This window comes from Marmota monax, unplaced genomic scaffold, assembly GCF_021218885.2.
Source record: "Marmota monax isolate L192 unplaced genomic scaffold, Marmota_monax_Labrador192_F-V1.1 WCK01_AAM20220418_F8-fsc00052, whole genome shotgun sequence".
NCBI classification, from domain to species: Eukaryota; Metazoa; Chordata; class Mammalia; order Rodentia; family Sciuridae; genus Marmota; species Marmota monax.
Window position 1 is genome coordinate 11790580 of NW_026693473.1, and position 26230 is coordinate 11816809.

Here is a 26230-nt window from a genome sequence, read left to right on the forward strand (position 1 = left end):
GCTTTAATAAGATCTTCAGGGACCACGAAGCTTACAGAAGTCTGGAGATCCCACTCAACAGTGGGACGAAGAGGGTGTTGGAAGGGAGCCCTGGACATGGCTTGGCTTTCTGAGTCTTAGAATCACCCACAATGGCCCTGCATAGAACTCAGTCTGACAGGGGCTAAACAAATGGCGCCTATGGGCTTGGGGGATGCTCCACATGTTCTGGTTTTCCTACTATCTTTGAAAGGAAAAAAAGAAGAAACTTTTTTTCAGGCATTTCAATCATCACTTCAACTTTTAGAAAACGTCAGAGGAACTGTGGAGGGTTAGCCTATAGGGTTGGAAAGAGTCAGTAACCATTTTTACTCCCTTGTATGAAAGAACTCCCTAGCAGTTAGTGATAGGGAGCTCTGAGACCATGGGTGGAAAGAAGATGAAGTCAGGTTTTGGCTCAATGTCAGGGTAAACCCTATAACAGGTTTTGTGCAATGAACTATCTTGGGGAGCTGCTAAATTCTTTGTCACCTGGATTGTTCAAATAGAAATTTAGACACTGGTATGGATACTGGCATTCACTGGAAAGTGAAAGTGATCCAAAACCCTATTGGAGGGGGCTAAATAATAATAATTGACAACACTATTATAGCACTTATTTGTAACAAGATTTTTTTAACCCTTAAAAGGGGTGTATGAGGTCGATGCTATCATTAACACTTTTTAAAGATTTAAAAAAAAACCCTCAGGCACAGAGATTAATTTCTTCAAGAGCACACACAGCTCTAGGAGTTTGAATTTATGCTGCTTATCACCAGCGTCTGTGCTCTTAACCTCCTATTGCCTTTTTTGCACTGAGATTCCACGTAGGGTGGCATCCTGTCACATGCCAGCATGCTTTGGATGCTTCAGTCAAAAGGGCACTGATGGCCTCTGGGAATGCGGTTATTGGACAAGAGCCAAAGTGGCTGCTGTGGGAAGTATCGAGACCCTTAAACGCACGGAGATGCTTCTTGGTCATGGAGAAACTTGTTGGTTATTTGGGCTGGTCGTCAGAGGCAGAGCCTATCAGAATGTTCCTGCCAAAGTGAAACGCACTTGTTTTCAGATTTCCCGCCACAACTGCCTCTCCTTCTCTAACGCTAGCTTTCCCTTCTGGTCCCACGTCCCACTGCACCTATACTAAGCTTTTCCAGGAGACTGGAAGACACGGGACAAACTATCACGAAGCTGCAAATCTTCTATTTCGCACCCTCTTCCCAGCCCAGATTTAGGGAGAGAGGCGCAGGGAGGTAAGTGGCTTATCCAAGGTCACAGAGCCCCATGCAAAAACCCAGAAGTCCAGATGCCCCCATCAGCGATCCGCCCACGCCCAGGCAGACTTTCTTTCTCATTGCCCTCACCCAAGAGCTTATCGCGAAAACCCGCCCCACCCCACCCACCCCAGTTCCCTGGAGTAGCTTCTGACGCTCCACAGCCTCCAGGGTCCAGCTCTTCCGCCTGATTTCCACGCCGCGCCGCGCAGCGCTGGTTCCACCGTGGGAGCCCTGCCTTCCAAGCTTGCCCCGCCTAGCAGTCCGGACCGATCCCCTCTGCGCCCAACCCGTGCCGCGGACAGCGAGGACACAGGCTCAAGCCTGCGCCCAGGGGTCACGATCGGGGCTGAGAGCCGGAGTCGAAGAGGTGCCCCAAACCCGGGTCCGGTCCTCTTCCTTCCCAGCGTCAGCACCTGAAAGGAGGCACCCACCCACGGAGACGTCCTCCTCCGAACCTGTCCCCTCACCCTCCCGACCGCAGTTGAACCGCCTCTTTCGGAAAGTCCCACTGTGTCACGTTCGATCCACTAAGGTGTGGCAGTGCCTCTGGCTCCCGGGAGGGCTGGCCCCGGCGGAGCAGCACTTCCTCCTCCCATCCAGCTCTGCCGCGGCGCCCGCCGCGCTCCTTCCTCCAGCGGGGGTTCCCTCCCGACCCATGTGCAAGCTAGCCTGCACCTGCGACGCGCGCGCCATGGACTCGGGACCCGGCTTCCGAAGAGAGGCCGCTTTTTGGTTGGACAATTAGCGGAGGTGGGCGGGGAGTTGGCGAACCCCACACACGCGCTTCTCCATGAAGATTCTTGAGCTTTCTCTGAGGAAAGGAGTGCATATGCTGCAGTGTCTCTGTGGAAGGAGCCTGAGGTCCAGCAACAGCCCAAGTGGTGAGCAAACCTTCTTTCCCCAGCCCTAAAACACTGCAAACACCCCCATCCTCCTCCGCCTCCCTCCCCTCCTTTGCTCAGCGCGGTAAGTGATGGAAGGAGGGCGTTTCCTTGCAGGGGAGAGGTATGCAGCCGCGGGTGTGTGTGTGTGTGTGTGTGTGTGTGTGTGTGTGTGTGTGTGTGTCTTTAACATCTCTGAAGTCATCAGCGCTTTATAGAACGCGCTAGCAGCTGGCGCCCAGCGCCTGAACTGGAACCCGTGGGTACCTTTTTGAGGGGTGCTTGAGTGACCTGCTTTCACACTTCTCGCGGCTCTCTCCTTGTGATTTGCGAGGGTGGCTTGAGACTTGAAGTTGTTCAGTGTCTCCTCCAAGAAGTTGCCGGTGCATTAGACAAGAGAGGGGACTTGAAAACAGGTGGCTGGAGAGGCAGGTATCTTATTTTTCCTGCTTTGTCTGAAAAGTAGACATCTGACGGTAGCTGGGGGTACTTTTTCTCTGGAGATCTAGCGGCTTCTGTCCTTGGTGCTGAAGCAGGGAGAGTCCCAATTAGCCCTGGGTTTAACCAGAAGGGTCCCTCAGGAATGGCTCAGGTGGGAGAAGAAACAAAATTAGACCCTTGAATGACCTGTAATATTGAGAAAAGTAATTTAAAAATTTAATTTTAAAAGCCCCAAACTAAAGCCAAATAAGTGATTCTATTCTGCTGAAGCCTTGCAAAATGATTGTTTCACGGCATTTTTTTCCTATTATCTATTTTTAACGATGTTAAGTTCCCTTTAAAGCAATCATATATTAATTTTAAGTGTTAATTCATTATCGTTTTTTAAAAATTTTTATTTTCTTTTTTAAAATGGGGGTGGAATGCGAGGGAAGAGGGAAAAGCATCTGATTATGTCTAAACAAATCTCTCTTTCTACGAGGATATATATTTTTGGTCCACAAATCCCGAATAATTTTAGCATTCAAAAATTCAAACGCAGTATAATGGATTTTGTGTTTGAAACTTCTTCATATGTTATTTTTGGACATCTGATTCATTTGGTAATGGTTCCTATTTTCATTCTGTTATGGAGCTATGAAAATTATATTTGGAAAGATTAGAATACATGTAGGTTTCATTCATCCTTTCTAAAACTTTGACTTTCTTGTTACCACTAGTCAGAATGAAAACTAAAACTATTTTAAAGGATAATTTAACTCTATGTGATAGTTGAGAACACACTTTTGAAAAGAAATTAGCAATAAGACCGTGTAAGACTAAATTCCAAGATCTTATGATCACATTTTCCATTTTTTAAAATTTCTCCAAATGAAATAATTTTTAAAAATCATGTAGAACCCATCCACTAAAAACATATTAGAAGTTTACAAGTCTTACTTCTGTGTAATTCAGAAGAATATTTAGACAGTCTTTCTGTTTTGCCACCATAACTGTGAGTGCTAAAAGATATCATACCACTACATTTTAAAGTAAGAGGCTTTATGTTGAAGTGTTACATTTTGATGATACAAATTGCAGAGAGTCAGAAAAGATGTATGTTATATTGTTTCAGTTTTCTTGATTTACATTAAATAAAGTGTGAATAGAATATAACTTGTGCGCTAGTTTCTAAGATGTAAAAAATATTTAAGTGTATATGGTGTGTAATAAAGACCAGGCACTTCCTTGTATAAAATTAGGTAATATGTTCAATTCATATGCAGGGTAATTTCCAAAATAGTAACAAATCCAAATAGAAAGTGTGACTTCTATGATGCATAGGTTGTAGCAGGCCTGGGACTTAACAGTAGAGACATCTAGTTACAAGGCTGTCTCAGTAAGTCACCACAAATCTTTGAAATTCAATTTCATCTGAAAAAAAAAGTGAAAATAATGATAGCTCTCCCCTGGTTCCTGTATCTGACTTTGCCTTGGATTTTAACATGTGATTCTATGAAAACTGTTGTGCTTTATTTGTATGTGTATATTTACTTACTGGGGTATATATTTTGTTTTGGGGAACTCTTTCTCTAGAGGAATTCTTGTGAAATGATAAGTCCTAAGTAGAGGAGATGAGAATTCTTTCTCACCTTTTCCACAGATAGGTAATATTAGTTATTTACTGAGTAATTGTTTCTGGAATTATTACTACCTTCACTCGAATTGTGGTTATTTTTACCTTATGATTATATATAATTAATATGACTTTGCTGTTACTCAGTTTATGCAGAAATCTAAATTATGATGAGCATAGTACCTATCTCATATATTGTAAACATTTAATGAATCAAAAATAGCTAAAAATTTAATCGAGGGGCCAGGGTTTTGACTCACTGGTAGAGCACTTGCCTAGAATGTGAGAGGCACTGGGTATGTGGTACTTGGCACCACATAAAAATAAGCAAATAAAATATGGGTTGAAAAAAATTAATCAAGCTCTCAATTTATGCCAGGTACTGCTCTAAGGACTTTAAGCCTACCATGCACAACATGCTTAGTATATTTTAGATATTGTCATTATTGTGTTCTATTTTAAATTGATTTCTTTCATGTGTCTTGTGCCATTGGCATGACCTCACAACAGTTCTTCATGTAACATTGGTATTCCTCATGTTCACATGCAAATTAGAATAAAGACACCAGGAACTTTTTCATGGACCAATTTATAAAAATAGAGCTAAGCTGAATTATTTTTACTTTTAAAAATTTGTCTGAAAGGAATACAGTATATTTTGAACAATGTCAGCATGTAGTAACAGAGTTTCATGACAGCTACAGAAGTATTTTATGGTTAAGGTAATTATTTTATGGTTAAGGTAAGTGAGGGCCATAGGAAGGAAGTGATGTAATTTTTAAAAATAAGTTTATAGATGCCACTAACTAAAGTTTTGGAACTGTAAAAAATTTAATTTTTAAAAAAATTCTATCAAATAAATGGGACTAAGAAAATACAAATTAATCATTACTTTTGAGCTTTTTAGTATAATTAACATATTTTATTCTTTCTGTCCATCCTCTGAATTATGAAACATTAATTTTTTGTCTAGTTTATCCATTTTATTAGTTTATAAATCCTTTCTCCTTCAGTAGGATGAAGATAATATATCATATCCAACAGAAAACAGTCTCAAGCATTGTTAAGTTGATTGTGTAAGACTAAATTCCAACATCTTATGATCACTTTTTCCTTTTCTTTTTTCATTTCTCCAAATGAAATAATTTTTAAAAATCACGTGTAACCTATTCATTAAAAGACATATTAGAAGTTTAAAATTCTGAACAGTCCTGCTCAGGACATGTGGGATTTATTAATGTGATAAAATACTAAGTTTCTTATTTAAAGGGGGAGTAAAGTAAAAAGCCTCTTTTTTCTCTAGAGGTGGGACCTTTACAAAGAAACAAGCTCACAGAGGAGCAGTGGTTAAAACAAGATCTTTCTTGCCTGCTCCCATTACTTTAAAGATGTAGTGAGGGGGAAACAGAAGCTGTCCATCAAAGAGGTTAAGGTTGTAGGATTCTGATCACTTCAGAGGCCATTCAAACGTTGTAGAAGAGGGTTTCCTGACCTAATACAAGGCTCCTGAGAAAGCTGAGTTAGTTCCTTACCTCAAAGACACCAGTAGGTTCCTATAGCAGTAGAAATATAAGTGTGCGGGTCTGTGTGTGTATGCGCACTCACATGTGTGTATGTGCTTCCTTGCTTGTGCTATTACTTTTAAGTTTTTAAAGAAAAATCACCCCTCTTCTGTGTATAGTTGTGACTCCTCTGTGATATTCAGGTAGGGGTTTCTCTGCTTGGCTGCATGAAAGATTATTAGATGTCTAGCAGATAGAACTAAACAATCACAGTGTTTCCTGGATGTTGAATTTAAAAACTCTGGGCATAAATAACTCATCAACTAATTCTACAGAAAACCATAACAAAAATGCAGCAACACCACTGTTTTCAAGTGTAGCATGGGTATCTGGATGAAAACTGCCCAAGTACAGCCAGCTTGCTTCAGACACTTGCATATGTTAGGGGTGAAGGCCCTGAGTTTTCAACAGGACAGTGAAATGATTCAAGAAAGGATATTTGCTTACAAAGTGGTTGTTGTGTGTGTAAACTTATTTTCCAAGATACAATATTATGAGCATTAAACAATTGTGTAAAGCTCCACTCTACCTTTATCTATAAGTTTCCATACCACTTTTTAATCTCTTTGAATTTTTTTCAAAGATAGAGTTAACAGATGCCTCCTAAAATTTGGGTAAAGGAAAATAACACATTTATTAATTGAGGATAGTTTTAGATTCAAATGCAGGCTTTAGAAATTGACCAAATCAAAAGATAAATTATAGCTCAGCACAGTGGCATAGGCCTGTAATCCCAGTGGCTTAGGAGGCTGAGGCAGGAGGATCACAAGTTCAAAGACAGCCTCAGCAAAAGGGAAGCACTAAGCAACTCAGTGAGACCCTGTCTCTAAATAAAATATAAAATAGGGCTGGGGATGTGGCTCAGTGGTCGAGTGCCCCTGAGTTCAATCCCCAGTACCCGCCTCAAAAAACAAAACAAAACAAAACAAAAAACCCCACCAAAAACAAAATTACAAAGTCCATCTTTGGATGACATGTACTCAGTTGTTTACATTGTTTTATTTTTTAAACATGATTGATTTTTGTATGGAAGTGTCTTCAGTTATCCAGTCTTAGAAATTTTATTGAAAGGTTATTGATGATTTAGTCATAATAATTATGTTTATTGTAGAAATTTTTGAGCTAGATTTTATGCCATCAGCTTAAAATTCTTCACTATTTTAATGATATTTCAATAACTAAAATGAATATGTTATTTAATATGTAATTTTTCATAAATTTCATATAGATTTTATTTTCAAGATTTTTTTGCTGTTTAAATGAGATTTTAATGTGAATGTCAGAAAATTCAAGAAGTTGTCATTCATTATTGTTTTGTCTTATAATAGTTTTAAAAAGCACTTTGTTACTATTTGTAGATGTAATAATCACTAGAACTTCTATATAGACTTACTCTTTTTAGTTTAATAAAATTGAGAAGAAGGTACAGAGACAACCCATAAAACTGGAATCTCTCTAGCAGTCATTATCCTTCATAAATTAATGAACCTACGTTGATACATCATTATTACCCAACGTCCATAGTTTATATTAGCATTTACAATGGTGAACTCTATGGATTTGGACAAATACATAATGTCATGTGGACCTAACATTATAGTATTATATAGAATATTTTAACTGTCCTAGAAATCCTGTGTATTTTACATATTTATTCCTCTCTCTCCCCAACCCATAAACAAAACATTATTTTTTCTTTTTTGTTTTCATAGTTTTACCTTTTATAGAACATCATATAGTGGAAATAATAAGGTGCTTAGTCTTTTTATTCTGAGCTCTTTAACTTGATAATATGCATTCAATTTCCATCCATATATCTTCATGCCTTGATAGTTCATTTCTAGCATTGAATAATATTCCATTGTGTGGATATACTGCAACTTATTTATGCATTCACCTACTGAAGGACATCTTGGTTGTTTCAAGTTTGGGAAATTATGAAGTTACTATAAACATCAATTTGCATGATTTTGTGTGAACATTAATTTTCATCTATTGGGTAAATATCAAGGGGCATCATTGTTGAATTATGCAGTAAAAGTATGTTTAGTTTTGTAAGAAACTGTCAAACTGTCTTTCAAAGTAGCAGTACCATTTTGATTTTCTAGAGTAATGAATGTAAGTTTTTGGTGCCCCACATCCTTGCTAGAATTTGGTGTTGTGAATATCTTGGATTTTAGGTATTCTGATAGGCATGTGGTAGTATCACATTGTTTTCATTTGTGATTCCTAAGCAGCATATCATATTGAACATCTTTTCATATTCTGTCTTGCCATCTGTGTATTTTCTTTGGTGAGGTGTCTTCTGACCATTTTAAAAACCAGATTGCTCACTTCCTCCTTGTAGAGTTATCATTTAACACTTTTTAGCCAGGATTTTAGGTTCTCCTTTTGGGCACATTGTAGACAGCACTATCCCATTTCCTTGAAGTTAGATGTGGCTGAATGATTTGCCTTGGCAAGTGAAATGTGAGCAGAAGGGACATGCTTCCCTGTGGAAGCTTTAATAGCCCTGTGCACGGTTCACTTCAAGTTCTTTGCTGCTGCTGCTCAAGTTCAAGGTAGTGGTTACTCTGTTAGCCTGTGTTCCTGGGTGTCTGTAATGCAAAGAGCCCCATCACACGATGGACACCTAGTTCAGATGAGAAGTTAAAACCTATTTTTGTAAGTAACTTTAAATTTTAAAGTAGTCTATTATCCAGCCTATTCTGATTACTATAAGGCTCTGATGTTTAAAATGATAAAATGGTAACATTTAATGGAGAGTTATTGGGTAACATTTATGATTCTTTTCACTAAAAAACATTTCAACATTTTTATGATATTGTCTGGGTATACAATGAATAATGTGTTGGTTTTGCTCATGTCTTTTAATAATCAATTTAGCATACAAAGTATGAAATTTTGTTATCACCCTTCTAGTAATTTATTATGTGTCCTTAGTTTGCATTATTCCTCAAGTGATACCTCCCTCTTTACCAAAGATGAAACGAATCTCTACATACTTTGTGATTATCCTCTCAAAGTTTGTGATTTAAATGTAAGACTCTTAAGGACTTAGTTACTCTTCTCTACTCACTCTGAAATGTGCAAATCACCTTTTGATGCCCCTGATTATATCTGGGAAAAGAAGAATTATTTATGGTGCCTGAAAAGCAGTGACAATGTGGTACTTTTCATCACTATTGCAGTTTTTCCAAGCAAAGAAAAATGCAAGCAAACACTCCTTTTCTTCTCCAAACGTATGCACTGGGAAGAAAATCAGGGCAGTACTTTATGGTGAAGGGAATGGCTCAGTGCTTCCACCTGGGTCATGGACCAGCAATGCACTTGCCCTGCTCTGCATTAATACAGAAGAGGGAAAAGAAGTCAGATTTTTCCCAAAGTCTAGCATACTTGATGTATGCCAGCTGACCCTGCCTAAAAGGCAGTGCTCCCTTCCTTCTGTCTTTCTCCTTCCAAGGGTATAGGGCTATAGCAATGCAATCTGGCTGCAGGAGTTGCCATGCTTCCATTCTGCAGATAATCCTTGAGGACTGATTACATGCTAGGTTCTGTGTTATGCAGAAGAGACCCCGAAAGGACATATATACTTACAAGTAAAAGGTTTAATACAAGGCGGGATAAGATACATTCCCAAAGTAAAAAAAAAAAAAAAATTGGCAGCCTCAGATTATACAGCTCAACAAACCTGGACCTGCTTTAATGTACCACGATAAGAGTCACCTGAAGGAAGGAGTAAGGATCTCACCTTAGGATTCTTTTTAATTTCCCTGAGTGTGAAAAGCACCTAGGAGTTTGGAAGTAAGTGCTGAGGTGTGGAGGATGAGAGCTGTAATGGAAGGGAGTAATATATCTGCACATTTTACTGGAAGAATGTGTTTGAATGAAAATAAGATGAAGATATAAAAAAAGCAAATTTTTAACAAAATTGCTCTACTATTCATTTGAGGCCTACTTAGCACTGCCCATATTTAGATATCCTGCCTAGTTATCTATATTATATGTCTGCCCTGCCTCTCCTTCCACACATCCATTTATTCACAGCCAGGTATAATACATCAGCTTCTTTAAAAGGTGCTATTTTGTGGTGCTAGAGTTACAAAAAGATATTCAGGGAGTGCTCATGGATTTGTTCTTTCAATTTCTATGGAATGTCTTAAGACAATGAAAATAATTTGCTTTTTTTCAACTTAGTGTATGCAGTTGCTATCTTTATGCTGTGTTATTTTCTTGCACAATGTTGCAAATGTCATGTCTGAATATTTCTTCTAATGCCATTAAAAGCAGGGCATTTGAATCTCCTAGGATGGCAATCAGAAAGAGACTGTGAATCTGTCAAGACAATCTCTCTTGCTGAAATGATTTTTCTTGTTTGTACATACGCTTCTAGTACCATCCTACCCCCTCCACTCATTACTGTTTATAGAAACGATAGCATTGCAGTTGGTGCCACTGATTGCCCACGTTGTTGCTTCAATGAAGCCAGCTGGGATGCGATTGCATGGTCTTTAAATAAAACTTAGTGGCACAAAATGAATCTCTTTTTTGAGGGGAGAGGGGTTGTTGCTAGCTGCATCATTTTCTAAGGCACTAATTATTTGCTTAACTTGGAGGAACTTAAGAGCCAGTGAATTGCCATGTTGGCTCAGTGTCTGACCTTGACACTGTGGAGTTGTGGGTGTGCAGCATACTTAGAGACTTTATGAAGTCATTCTTAAAACCATCATGATGATCCCCTGGCCACAAAACATTTCTGCATTCCATCAATAACATGTTGTGTGGAGTAGTGAGTGTGCCTAGGGTTCCAGCTACTCAAAGGTTGAGGTCAGAAGATTAACTGACATCAGGAATTTGGGACAATAATGGTCTGTGCTAATTTGGTGACAATCCTTCATTCATAAGCAGCCTGAAAAGTATCTGAAAGTGGTGAGAAGTAGAGTGAAAAGTTGTTGCTGCATTTTCTAAAACTACCAAAATGGAAAGTGGAGGACATCTATCACTACCTTTGGTCTTTTGGCATGTAAACCTCATGAAATTTGTAGAATAGCATATATCCTTAGAGTTTTGTAATGCAAATTAGGAAACGAAGGCTTTTCCAGGCAAAGATTTATAGTTCTACAACATTTATTTACTTAATCCTGAAAATTTTAAAATTATAAGTGCATCCAGATCCATCTAAAATGTATATGTTTATGTGACTGTATGTGTGTATTTGAGTTCAAAGTTGCTAAAGATAGTGACTTTAGAGAGTGAAGGTAAAGAGAAAAGAGGTGTTTTTTACTTTCTATGTCTATATTATTTGAATTTTTATGAAAATGTGTTCTAATCATAACAAAAACTAATTATGTGTATTTCTGATTATGTTTTTCTGTTCATAGTAGAAAACTATGAAAAATATAAAAACTCTATAAAGCAAGAAAATTTTTGCTTATAAAATCATAATCCAAATATAATCCCTTTCATTCTATGTATATGCATTTTAAGCAGAAGTTATTACACTAGCATTGTCTTGTTTCTTTCTAATGAGATTAAGCGATTATTCTGAATATGGAAATTGATACACATATTGAAATATTTGGAAATTTTTTTTCCAAAAAGTAATGAAAGGAAACTGTTAGTAAAGCTTCTTGTCATATGTTTATTAGATGAAAGGGATGAAGTCTCTTGCTTTTTATGCTGCTCCTAATTATTTGTGCATATTGATTTTAATTACATATAAGTCAAGGTGTAACGACGTGGGAAATTATGGATGATTTGTGTTTTTTAAACTTAGTTTGTATTAAAAATACTAATGAACATATCATTTTACATAAAATTCTCCTATATATGTTTAAATTATTAATAAGATGATATCACATGTCTATATTAAAAATATCAGTCTAACTGCTATTGTTGAATGTTTAGCTCATACCCTTTTTTGTGTACCTTTAGATTTTGTCATGATACATCTTCTTGTGTAGAAATGTTTGTGTGCTCTGGGTTGTGGGGAGGCTATCAATAATAACTTTTCTTTCTCCTCCTTTTTCTCCCTCCCTCTTTAAAACTGAGTTCAAAATAATTGAGAAAATAGACAAAGCTTTGCCAAATGGTGGCTATTAAGTGTATTTACTTTCTTACTGGATGGCTGCCAAACTGAACCAAAGAATGATTAAACTCAGATAACTTTCTCCTCATAATAAATCTTGTCATACTCAACTCACCAGAGGGAAGGTTTGGGTCTATAAAGTAGACCAACCTGCTGAAAATTCCAGCCTCTTCCTTGTTGAGCCCCTATGGTGGAGTCAGAGAGATTTGGATTCCATATCTACCTGTAAAGTCCACTCTAGGTGCCCACCTAGCAGCTCAGAATGTCTCCAACCTGTAGGCAGACAGATATACAAAGAGAGAATCCGCAGCCAGCCCAGCCTCGCCACCCTTTCCCTTTCCCCTCATCTTGGCATCAGGTAAGATCTTCCACTCCCTCGGGGAGGAGGGAAGAGGGCAGAGACAGTACTTCTGATGTTGTAGATGGACACAATATCTTTATTTATTTATTTTTATGTGGTGCTGAGGATCAAATCCGGTGCCTCACTCGTGTGAGGCAGGCACTCTACCTCTGAGCTACAGCCCCAGCCAGTAAATATTCTTTATTTAAAAATTAAAAAAAAAATTTAATTAGTTATACATAACAGTAGAATGCATTTATGCAATTTGGTGTATCATACATAGATGGGATATAATTTCATTTTTCTGAGTGTACATGTTGCAGAATCATATTGATCATGTAGTCACATATATGCACACAGTAATAATGTCTGTTTCATTCTACTCTCTCTCCTATCCCCACATCCCCTCCCCATGCCTCCCATCACTTCCCTTTACCTAATCTAAGGTAATGCTATTCTTCCTTAGGGACCCCCTGCCTTATTGTGAATTAGCCTCCACATATTATAGAAAACATTTGGCCTTTGCTTTTGGGTGTTGATTTGTCTTCCAGGGAGTTACATTCTGCCAGCCATAGAATATTTTCCTAACACTCTTTCTACTAGGTGTACCTTTTTTATTATGCAACATGTGCACCTTTTATATACTTATTAGATGAAAAAAGCCATATCCTTTGCATATGTTTGATAATTGATGTATGATAAATCTTGTCTCATATGTATTTACCTTTTGTATTTTTTGCTGGTTAAGATATTTAAGGAAATATCTAGACATTTAAATCTTTTTGAGTTTTTTTTAAGGTTTATTTCTAGGAAGATAGTTATCCAATCAACTTCTTTTTTTATGCTGTTAATAAAGTACAACTCATGCCTTTCCTTTACGACTTTTATTTGTTAATGTTGGATGATATGAGACAATGGCATGGGATATTCAGTTTTCTAGTCCCGCATTAGGAGGGAGAGAGAGGCAGGTTAGGGGTGGAGAGAGAAGCTCCCAGGACTCTTCTTGGGCTTTAAATGTCCACCTATTCGTAAAACAAAACAAAACAAAACAAACAAACAAACAAAAAAACAACAACAAAAAAACTCCCAGCTGATTCTCCCCATTATATGCTTAAAGGATAATGCTGTTCTTACCACACACAGATATCCCAACTGTCTTGCTCATTTGAAAATATGTTTGTATATACTCTGGTTTCTCTTTGAATCCTGTATATCTTTTGCCTTTAACCAAAAGTACATATTTACTTATGCATTTTTAAGTTGTGGAATCCAACAAATTAATTCTGATAGCCTGAACATATACAGAGAAATAAAAGGAAAATAAAAATTATCTAGCTTAAATAATTGTTAGTTACACTTGATATGTTTTCTCTTTTACAAATTAGTATCATACTATATAACATTCGTAAACTTTATAAACAGTATTAGGTCATCAGTATATGCTAAAATACTTTAAAAATATCTGTAATGATTGTTTTGTATTCACTTATGTGTAGGTGACATAATCAGTTGTGTAAATCCTTCGTTATATGTGTGTATGCATGTATGCATGTGTACACATATATTTTATGTGTGTCATATATATTTGTATGTTAATATTTGTCTCTATAGATTGTCTACCTATGTATCTATCTCCTTATGGGTAGCATCTCCCTACACACTGTGATGTCTAGTATTCAGCATGGAGCCTGACAGTTGTAAGGACATAAAAATATTTGTGTATTAAATGATGAATTTTATTTTTATAGGAAAATTCTTTTAAGGTTCAACTGGGGTACTGGTATCTTGATGTTAGCTTTGTAGTCTCTGTTACTGAATGTTTCCAGAACGAATCACTGTGGATGAGCAGCTTTTTAGGTGTGTCATTGGAGGAGGGATAGCATAGTGTCCAGATAGTTAAAGCTTCCTTTGGTCTGGACCAACTCCTAGGTTACCCTCTCTTCCACTGCTAAGGAAGGCCCTGGGTACTGAGGAGGGTGCTACCCTTTCCACATCCATTTGCTGTTACTCTTCACAATACAGCATTTCTTATACTTGTAAAAGGAATACAGTTATATCAATTCTCATTTATCCTCTTGTATTGAAATAAGCATAGAGCACATTTGAAATTTTCATTGTTAGAAGATATAAGAAACCAGTAAGATATTTAAAAGTTCTCAAAATTCCTCTTCTTATATACTATTTGGGCTCTGTTTTCAAGGGCAGAGAGAGGCTAGATACAGATGGCAGAAGGGTCTATAAGGTGAAAAAGAAAGGCGGGGCAGGGGCAGAAGAAATCCCAGAGAGGTGTTTGAAGGATCATTAGAATTTCTTTCTTTCTTTTCTTCTTTTTTCCTCTCTCTTTCAATACTGGGGATTGAACTTGGGGCCTTGCAAATGCTAGGCAAGTACTCTATCACCCTAGAATTTCTAAAGGAATTTTTCAGGGCCAGTTACTCCATAAATCAGCTACCATAAGTGAAGCATTTTGCAAGTTATAATAATGAGAGAAACTGAGAGAGGAAGAGTTGATTTAAAATAAACGTTTTGTTTGTTTTTGTATCCTGAGTGGAAGTGATAGAAGAATGGAAGAGCCTCCTGGTGTCATGTCATTGGTACTTGGATAAGAGTTCATTGCAAAGGGTAAAGATTAGATACATCATGTGTGAAATCTGGGACATAAATGACCCTTAATGGGATGTGCTCCATGTTCAAGGCCACAAGGCCTCCAGATGGTCCTCCAAGCACACACTTGCTTTACAATGGGACGTGCAACCTGTAGATGAAAGGATTTGGATGCACAGCAGGAATTTTCATCTTGGCTCTGGCACTCACTGACTTTGTGATTCTGGGCTAGTTCCTTGATTTTTCTGTGCCTCATATTGGAAATGGGGCACAATGATAGTACTTACTACTTACGACGCTTCTGAGGATTAACTGTGTTAATGTCTGTAGGGTGTTTAAACCAATGAAATCCTGGGCACAAGGTCAGTTCTTCGTGGTTTCTGGTATTCTTGCTTCTTATCCTTCCTGATATCATAAAGTACCAAATGCATAACTTTGGTGTATGATTCATCCTAACTATTGTTTTTCTTATTGTGGCAACAATTTACACCAATACTAAATCTTTGACTATATTAAAATTTTTGATTATATACAATATTGATTACTATAAATATATACATTTTTGACTTCTCCTTTACTGCCTTTGTGCTGGAAAAATCCCCTGGAATCTGTTTCCAGCCAATTTCATTTGCCAAGATTTCTATTTATTTCCATGAAACTAATAATTACCATGATATTAATAAAATCAAGAAAAATTATGAATTTGATTTCATTGATAGAAATATATTTAAAATGGCATTAGGGAGCAATTTGCCCATAATAGATGATTTGAGTGATATTCTTTTATGTTATTTTAGATAACAAAATTTTTGGAATGATCATAGAATCGATAGTTTAAGATACCTGCTTGAATCATTTTTAATATTACATAATATTCAATATTCAAGTCTTTTATTTTTTGTAGATAGATTAGAGGATCAGGACTGGAGGCAAGCAAAAGTCCTGTTATATTTTAACTTTGTTGAATGAGTGTAAATGAAATCACTCTTGACTTCATCAGACTGTGAAAGTTAATTCACTTTCACTTTTAAGTTCTGGCAATGAGGCTCCTCTAGGAGACTGCTGATTTTCCATTCCTTTGCTGGGTTTCCCTCACCAAGTAATTTATAGAAAATACTGATTGGTGTTTATGCATTCTGCAATTTTGTTCTGTATTTGTTGACATTTCTACCAACCTTCTTCACCCTGAACCACTGAGATGCAAGAACTTTGCTATGGTTCTTCTTTTACTCCTAAAAACAGCCAGAGTAATTTGTTGAGGAAAGGAGGAGTGTATGATGGGGGCACTGGATGAAAATCTAAAGACAGATATTAGCTACCACAGTTCTTACAGCCCAGATGGTATGTTCTCTAGAAAAGCCTCCTGATCATTTCCCTTTAACTCCCTGTCTATCTTCCTTAATGTGTATTGTTTGTCCCCACTAGCCTTTTCAGTTCCAGAGGGACAATGAAGTTATTCCTGCTCCTGTTCCAGGGGTCATTGCTTTTATCCATGTCCTTTAGGAGGAAACTTTCCCACCACAGGATGTGGTCTGGGTAGCATCCATCTTGAAAAAGTAATCACAGCAGTTACCAGTACGTTTATTTATTTATTTATTTATTTATTTATTTATTTTACATGGTAGTATATTTTGAAATATTATACATACATAGAATAATTACAACTTGTTATAATTAGGATCCCATCATTCTGGTTTTATATGATGTGGAGTTACATTGGTCGTGTATTTATATATGAGGGCAGGAAAGATATATCTGATTAATTCTACTGTCTTTCCTATTGCCATCCCCCCTCCCTTCCCTTTATATCCCTTTGTTATTCCAATGAACCTCTAATATTCCCCTCCCTTGTTGTGGGTTAGCATCCACATATCAGAGAGAACATTCTGCCTTTGGTGTTTTTGGACTGGCTTATTTCACTTAGCCCGTTAGTCTCCAGTTCCATCCATTTACTGGCATATGCCATAATTTTATTCTTCTTTATGGCTGAATAACATTCCATTGTGTATATATACCACACTTTCTTTATCCATTCATCTGTTATAGGGCATGGAGGTTGGTTACATAGCTTGACTATCGTGAACTGAGCTGCTATAAATATTGAAATGGCTGGGTCACTTTAGTTTACTGCTTTTAAGTCCTTTGGGTATACACCAAGAAGTGGGAAAACTGGGTCAAATGGTGGTTCCATTCCAAGTTTTCTAAGGAATCTCCAAACTGCTTTCCAGAGTGGCTGCACCAATTTGCAGTCCCACCAACAATGTATGAGAGTACCTTTCTCCCCACATCCTCACCAACATTTTTTGTTGCTTGTATTCTTGATAAAAATTGCCATTCTGACTGAAGTGAGATGGAATCTCAGTGTAGTTTTGATTCACATTTCTCTAATTGCTAGATGTTTCCCTCTAACTCCTAGTCTATTTATTTTTTTAAATACGTGACAGTGGAATGCATCACAATTCTTATTTCACATATAGAACAATTTTTCAAACCTCTGTTTGTATATGAAGTATGTTCATACCAATTCATGTCTTCATACATGTACTTTGGATAATGATGTCTAGCATATTCCATTTGTATTTCTTCTTCTATGAAATGCTCCTTCAGTTTCTTAGCCCACTTATTGATTGGGTTATCCATTTTTTTGATGTTAAGTTTTTTGAGATCCTGTATAACTTGGAGCTTAATGCTCTGTCTGAGGTGCTGGTGGTAAAAATTTTTTCCCATTCTGTAGGCTCTCTGTTCACATTCTTGGTTGTTTCCTTTGTTGTGAAGAAGTTCTTAAATTTGATACCATCCCATTTTTGATTCTTGATTTTACTTCTTTCACTTTTAGAAGTCTTATTTAGAAAGTTGATTCCTTTGCCAACATGATGGAAAGTTGGGCATACCTTTTATTTTCTAATAGGTGCAGAGTCTCTGGTCTAATGCCTAAGTCCTTGATCCACTTTGAGTTTTGTGCAGGGTGAGAGATAGAGGTTTAATTTCATTATACTACAGATGGATTTGCAGTTTTCCCAGCATCATTTATTGAAGAGGCTATCTTTTCTCCAATGTATGTTTATGGCAGCTTTGTCTAGTATGAGATAATTGCATTTTTGTGGGTATGACTCTGTGTCTTCTAATCTGTCCCACTGGTCTTCAGTTATCAGTATATTTCTAAATGTTTGGGTAATTCCACTTCACATACCAGTTGAGGATTATAGGAGTCCAGCTTAGGGAACTTTGAACCCTCCAACTGTCTTTCTTTCAAGATAGATGAGTCTGGCATGGTCTTCTTGTCATGATCTGTTCTCAGAGGCTCCTGGGACAAATAAGACAGATCCTTTTAAGATTGTAAACAAAGGATTTCAAATGGACAGCATAAATGCTAGGGAAATTCTTTAATTTTTTATGAACTTGGTTTAGCTCAAAATATACACAATTTTAACAACTAAACCAAATCCTTAACATCTCAGATGGAGGCATTGGTACAACAGTGGTAGTGGGGCATTCTAAGAACACAGAATAAGGAGTTGTATTGTTTAATTAGAAAGGCTCCAAAAGGTGGTCTCTCTCAAAACAAAGCAAGGGGCATATTATAATTTCTTAACTCTAGGGGAATCAGAATATTCTAATGATGTACCAAAATGTTATCTAGTCATAAGAAATTCAACTTCACCCTCTACTGGTTATCTTCTTACTTGAAGAGTTGAACATTTTAGGTTTGGAAAAGCAAAGACATCAAGGTATATTGCTTTATTTATGTTTTTACTAAGGGCCACACCAAAGCAATAGGACTTCATGAATCTCATCATAAAAGAATGTACATTTTGATAAAGAAGACAGTATGTGGACACAACTAATCCTAACTCTGTGTTAATTAATGATAGCTGGAATGTGGCTTTGCATCGCCATTGTTGTAGAATAGACAACTGTTTGAGTAGAGCTAAATTCTCCCCAAATATTTATTTTTAGGTTTATTTTCTGATAATTACTATTGACTGCTATGTTTTCCTGTGTTCAGTTAGTTGAGTGATTTGGTTAACTTGTTGTCATCACTATTGACTGGAAATATTCTTGTTGTAGTAAACTTTAGGCTAATTAGTCTAGTTGAGTTATCATTATAATTTTGCTTCCTAAAGTGCCATGTTTATGGATTTCATGACCTCAACTAGAGATGGTATTTATAGCATTGGAACTGGGAAGACACAAGACATAAACAAAGGCAAAATATTGTACTTAAGTTTAACATACGGTCAGAGAATAATACGAAAAACACTGATACATCCACCTAAGACTCAGAACAGATTGCTAACTTTTGTCATCTTCAGATTTTGTTTCAAATGAAGCAGCCAAACATTACTGATAGAATTAAAATCATTAGAAGCCATCTCTAGTTGCAGTCCAGAATCTCTTCCCGCTCAGGTATAACAATTTTGGTGCCTGTCCCTCCAGATCATGTATTATATTCTTAACACACTTCATGCTTAATGTGTTTTCTTTTTTAAAGAGAGAGAGAGAGAGAGAGAGAGAGAGAGAGAGAGAGAGAGAGAGTTTTTTTTTAATATTTTTTATTTTTTTTAGTTTTCGGCGGACACAACATCTTTGGTTGTATGTGGTGCTGAGGATCGAACCCGGGACGCACGCATGCCAGGCGAGCGCGCTACCGCTTGAGCCACATCCCCAGCCCATGCTTAATGTTTTATTTCTAAAATTTATATAAGTCTTTGGCTTTATTGTGTCAGCAGCTACACCAGGACAACTGAGAGGAGTTTGAGTCCATTTCCATTTCCTTTTGTTTGTATGTTATACTGTCCCCTTCTTGCTTACTGGAATTGTAAATAGGTGTGCTTCATCATCTTACCTTTTAAATTGAGAGGGAGTAGTTCTTATTTAAACTGGAACTAGGGTAAGCACATGAGATAGAGCAAATCCCTCCAGGGATTTAAGAAGAAAAATAAATGAAAGAGAATAGGTGGAGCCGAGACCGCCCAGTGACTTTAAATCTGTGTCCGTTCTACTTTCCAAGCCACGAGGGCCTCCTTAGCAGGTTCCCTATAACTGAAAATAAACAGCTTACTCAAAAAGGTTGGAAGTGCATTCTGAAGCAGTCAGTATAACTAAGTTAGAACCTTGTTCCAACTTATCTCTCAACCTCATGAATCTTTTTGGCATGAGCAAATTTCAAAAATTTGAATGCACCCTTCTGTCATTATTTACAACACAAAAGCTAGGATACTTATATTGTAACCTTGTCATGAATTATCACATTATGCATAGTTTAAGTGATTCAAAATACAAAATTAAAGTATTTGAGTGCTAGAAACAATTACAGGAATTGCAGAAACTCTTTTATTTGGCAGATGAATAAACTGAGATCTGGTAAATTTTGAGAAGGTTGTTCAGAACCCCATATGTTTGCATCTAGGCCTTTTAACTCTTAGTATACTTGCTTTTTGGAGACTAATGTCCTCCTTTGAAACCTGTTTTTTTTTTTTAATTTACCCAATGAGGACCTTTGGCAAGTTTTTAACCTCTGTGAGCTTCAGAATCCTCATATTTTACAATGCATGGTGTTTTTGAACTCCAATAGCTAAATTAACTTTTATCATTGAGGGCTTGTGTCATTCTAGTTCTCTGAGAATTGTGAACAAATATATACTCTATTTGGGGTTTAATTCCAAGGACCTAGAGACACTTTTATCTGTGAGGCAAAGAGAACAGATGAGCTACTTTTAAGTGTGATACCCACATTAATGAACAGTAGCTGCCAAGAAGGAAACAATACAAACTCTCATATGAGTACTAGCAATCAAACATAGACATTATTGGGTTCCTGGTGTATGTTGGACTTTGGGCGAATAAGGATAAATCAATTCCTGCCTCAGGAAGTTTTTAGTATGGCAAGGGAGCAAAAAAATAAGTAAAAAACATCTTCAAAGATAGATATTAAACTAAAGGAGGAACAGTTGACCTCTGGAGCAAAGAGAGATGAGAGCAGTTCTGTCTGTGTGGTGTGTTGGTGTTGGTGTTGGTGGTGGTGGTGGTGTGTGTGTAGTCAAGGAGGTTTATCTGGGAAGACTTCAGGGGAAGATGTCACCTGAGTTATATTTAAAAAAACATATAGTCATCTGCTTGCCATACAGATGATGAGAAACAGCATTTTAGTTAAAGGAAAAAATATGCACGGAGGCACTGTGCCAAGAAAGAGCATGTGTTTCAGGCTAATGAATTTGCTTATTCTTTCATTCATTCCTTCATTCAGTTATTGATGGCCTACTCTTTGCCAGGTTCTTTTCTAATTGCTATGAATTCAGTGATGAGCAAGACAATGTCTATTTTGAGAACTTACTTTCTAGTGCAGAAGTAAAACAATAAATAAATAAACAACTAGCATGCATATAATATAATGTCAGATGGTGGTAAGTGCTCTAAAGAGAAGTAAATGCATTCAGGGGATGGAGAGTGAGAGGAAGAACTTTTAAGACTGAACAGTCTCCTCTGAGGGAATGGCCTTTTAGGAGAGACCAAAGGAAGTGAGGGCACCAGCCTGCAAGTGCCTCGGGAAAACTTGCTCTAGCTGCAAGGAGCCACAAGTGCAAAGGTCTGGAAGAAGGAATAAGCTTGGCAAAAGCAAAGAGGGGTGGGAAGGGCAGCATGGTAGGAGCAAAGTGAGGAAGGATAGCAGGACAAGGGATTGGTCATAGTTGTTGTGGTTTGGATCTGGAATGTTCCCCAAAGGAACATGAATGCTTGGTTTTTAGTGCAGCATTTTTCAGATGTGGGGCTTTCGGGAAATGATTGGATCATGACCTCATCATTGCATTAACTCACTGATAGTGGAATGGACCACTGGGAGGTGGTGGAAAATGTAGGCAGCAGGGCCATGGTTGGAGGAAATAGGTCACTAGGGGAATATTCCCTGGAAGGGTATTTTTTGTCCCTTATCCCTTCCTCTCTTCTGCCCCCAGCCCCTTACTTCTTCCCAAGTGCTATTAGCTGAGCATTTCCTCTGCTACTCCTTTCTGCTGTGATGTCTTGTCTCAGGTCCAAAACAATGGAGCCATCCTACCATGGACTAAAGCCTCTGAAACAGTGAGCCAAAATAAATATTCCCTTCTTCAAGTTGTTTTTCTCAGGTATTTGTCACAGTGAAAAAAACAAACAAACAAACAAAAACTGACGGACTCAGTGGTTTTAAAGGCCATGGCATATCTTTTTGAATTTATGTTGGGAGTTATGGAATTATGAGAAGTCATGGAGAGTTTTAAAGAAAGCTGTGATAAGTGACTTATATTTTAAATGAGTCATTCTGGCTGCAGTATGAAAATAGACTGTAGCAGGGAGAACATTTCGCAGGATATTATAGTCTTTTGGTGAAAATATTATAGTATTTTTCTGAAATAGAGTGATAATGTGTTAGGTGGTGACACATGATCTGATTCAGGATATATCTGAAGGGGAAGCCTACGATATATACTAATTGAATGACAGTGGAGCTTGAGAGAAAGAGAGGGGTCAAATGTGACCCAAGTAATTAGGACTCAGTGCTAATGGAAGTGTGACATCTTTTACTGAGTTGAAAAAAGAAGTATAAAAGATTTTGTGTAGAAGCAACTTAAGTGTTCTGAGTATATTGAATTTGACGCAGAGCAGAGACATTGAATAAAAGGATAAAGCCTAAAATTTATGAGGGTCCAGGCCTCGGGAAATGAATGTGTGATTTATCACCCTACACATAGGTTGTAGAACCATATTTAAGTACGGAGTTAGTGTTGATTTGGAAGATATTGAGGAACTAACCTTCCGAACTCCTATATTTAAACTTCTGAAGTTATATCTTACCAAAGGGACCCAAAGGGAGTAACTTAAGAATTGGAGGAAATTCAGGAGAGTATGATAACACAGCAGTGAAGAAAGTGGCAAGGAGGAATGATCAACTGGGTCACAGGACAATGAGATATCAGAAACTTGCAGACTGAGAATCGATCTTTAGATTGGGAACCATGGAGGTCATTGGCAGCCTGGTGAGCAGTTTCAATGGGTAAGTGGGTGTGAAATTCTGATTTGAGCAGGGACAGGAGACTACAGAGTGAGCTAGTGAAGGATAGAAAGTACCGGCAAGTCAAGTCTTGCAGTAAAGTTTTATGTGGAAATGAAGGAATATCAGGAAATAATCATTTTTTTGAGAAATATTACAGCATATTTTATTGACAATGACTCACTAGACAAGGGAAGCTGAAGTTGTAGGAGGTGGGGCAGAGATCGCATGACTAACAAATGTAGCTTGGACAGCTACATCAGAGTCACATCAGACTTGTTAAGGAAACAGTTTGCCTTTCACTGCACTAGACCTGCCAAGTGTCAGAAAAACTTCCCCCAAGATTTTATTGTAGAACCAGATTTGGAAACTTTTGTTTAAAGCAATGTAAGGTATTGCAATTGTATGAGAATACTTTAGGGTTGGGTGGCATAAGATGAGGCTGGAGAGCTTGACTGTTTTATAAATGTTTAATCCCTTAGCTTTAGCTTTTCTGATTTTTGCATTTCCCCTCTTAACAAGATAGTGGCATTGGTGACTGGAGGTTGCTAAGATTTTGGAGCTTATGTTGGCTCTATTGGGAGATATTTATGGAATTGTCTAGCTTTCAATATTAGTGATTAGAAAAACTTTCATCAGTAATTTAAAGAAGTGTTTACCCCTTTAAAAAGTGCCTTCCTCTCATGAGGAAATATATAGAAATGGCCATGAGACTGCTACATCTAGCGCAAACACATTCAAGTAAGTGGGTTAAAGGAAACCATTAAGATTTACACCTGACATATTAAGTCTTAGGACCAAATGAGATGTTCCGACACTTGATTATTTAGGGAAAATAATGCTTTGAAAGGAGATTGGATCTGGCATCCAAAAATCTGGCTTATCCTTTGTGCTCTAGAATTGATAAACTGTGAATTTTGACAAGAGTTGTGTTTATTTGAAATTGGATGTGCTAGTTGTTCCTTCTTTCCATGCTAGAATTGTGGTGAAAAACAAATAGAAAACATTCATGACTGAGAAATATTTATGTGTGTATATATATGTATACACACACACATACATACATACATATATACTTGTGAGGCAAAGTAAGGCTGATTAAAATGTATATGTACACACATTTTATATATTCACATACATAATACAAATATATACAGGTGCATATATAGATCTACATACATACAAATATATTAGTGTCTGTCTCTGTTTAGCATTTTTGTTAGATCTTAGAGATTAGGATCATTTATGGATTATGCTTTATAATAATGTGGAAATTATCTTTTAGTAGTATCCCCCAAGTTTTTCTAATTGCTCTTTCAAATTTGGAGACAAGTCCTAGAGTTTCACAGGTGTCTCTGTGTACTACAGGTAGATTTCAATCTATGTTCCACAAATTGTGGAAGAAATTTACAAATGAGGGGGGGAAGAAAATAATACAGCAGTTTGTTCCATTGTACTCCAAGATGATCACAAAACAGTTGCAGATGGGAAGGAAGGGATTCCATTAGGTCTTGGGTGTCATTTCCAAGGGGTATTATCACACTAGAATCATCTAGGAAACGATGAGTTGGATATTAGTGGAACTTGAAATCATGACTCATAGGGAGGAGGTGAAGACTGTGACTGTGTTTAGCCTAGAAAAGAGGGATTGAGATAGAATATGAGATTCTAGTGATTTCAAGGAAGTAGAATAAGTTCCATAGATAGAGCTTGAAAGGCAACTCTGGGCTCAACAGGAAGTATAATGACTACAATTGCAGAGAAAGCACAATGAATGTTTTGGCTGCCTGTCACTTGCCAGTTACTGTTATTATACAAGTAGATGCCAGATGACTGCAGAGATATTGCAGAGGGATTTAAACATCTGATATGAAGTGAGAAGAGATGGCCTATGAAGTCTCTTCTAGTTCCATGAATCTGTGTCAAATCTAAGATGCTTTAAGAGGAGAACTAGTGAATTTTCTGAGCTCTGATGGAAGTTGGACGGGAGGCCACCTGGGAAGACAGAGAAGCAAAGCATATTTGGTTATGCCAGTCAGTAGAAAGGATGTTGAATTCAGTTCAGAAGGTGTCTAGGAACATAAAACTTGCCATTTCAATTCTCAAGTCTTTAGATAAATCACTGGGTGCATTCTATTCTGATCCACGGTGTCAGAACAGTATCTTTGGTGTATATAGCTTGATCTCTTCTAAATGACAGAAAAATATGTCAGCCTCTGAGGCTTTTTATCCTTCTGTCTTCATTCAAGGGGTAAAATCCTTAAAATAATAAAACCTTAATGCATAAGCTCTGAATAAGTAGAAAAATTGAGTATAAAAGCAACAATTATTTTATAGATTGCTTAGTTGTCCATAAATCCATTTGACATCCTCAACAGCTAACTGTACTCAATGCGGAGTTGCTGTTTTGTATATTCACTCACAGATTGATGTTGCTGAAAGGAATTTTAGACAGTTTAGTCCTTTTGCAGATAAGCAAGCTGAGGTTCAAGGAACGAATCTGTCAAGAGGCTCACTGTCTGGGAACTGAGACTAAGACCACCCATTTTATGAGGCATGTTCCAACTCTCCACACTTGCATTGGTCTCCTGATTTACATTCCTTTGATTACATGTTGAGACAATTATTTTTATTTTAGTTTTCCTGGAAGTAATTTTATCTTAAAGCATCACTTCTGATTTCTTTTGTGATAAATATGATTGGGATAGTCTTTTGAATTTGACTTCAGAGAGAGCATCTTTATAGAGATTTCCAATATGTAATGACATGCAAAGAGCAAATATCAGCTAGCACAACAGCCCAAATCTCTAGAAATTCACACACCTGATGTACGATTTTACTGTATCTATGTGCTCCTTGCAATAATATCTATAAAATCAAAAGTTGAAAATGCTTATTTTTTCTAATATAAAAAATAGTTACTTCAGTATAACCAGAATATTTTAAAGGATTCATCTGGGTGTCCACTAACATCATTTCTCATATCATGCTTTGGAAAATTCTAAAGAAATGAGACTATTTTAACAAACTCTCTGCTAAAGCAATATATGTTAATTATTTCTTCCTCTCTGCCCTCTCCAGCCCACTATCAATATCTCAGTAATTTCAGAGAAAAACATCAACTCATATTTCTCTCTCCCTGTCTCTCTCTCTCTCTCTCTCTGTGTGTGTATGTGTTTGTGTGTGTGTGTGTGTGTGTGTGTGTGATTTTCTCTCTCCATTAGTTAGAGGAAGGAAATAATTGAAAATAACTTGTTAGAAAGTGAATGAATCAAGTCACATTTATACACTAATGATAAGGATCTCTTGACTTTAAAAAGTGATTAAGAAAGCAGGTGAAGTAAGTATTTTCTTCCTTCTCAAATATGGATCACTTGTTTA

At 37.2% G+C, this 26230-nt stretch overlaps 1 protein-coding gene across 3 annotated transcripts in view; it reads left to right on the plus strand.

The window, feature by feature from the left end:
- Positions 1–26230, plus strand: part of Fgf12 (fibroblast growth factor 12) — a 513569-nt gene that overhangs the window by 174779 nt on the left and 312560 nt on the right. The window contains exon 1 of one of the 3 annotated variants that reach the window (XM_046458016.2): positions 2060–2176. The exons of the other annotated variants lie outside the window; for them this stretch is intronic. Within the exon in view, the coding sequence (XP_046313972.1) occupies positions 2086–2176 (91 nt within the window). The 5' untranslated portion in view covers positions 2060–2085. Of the gene's footprint in view, positions 1–2059; positions 2177–26230 lie in introns of those variants that run through there. 3 annotated transcript variants of the gene reach the window in all.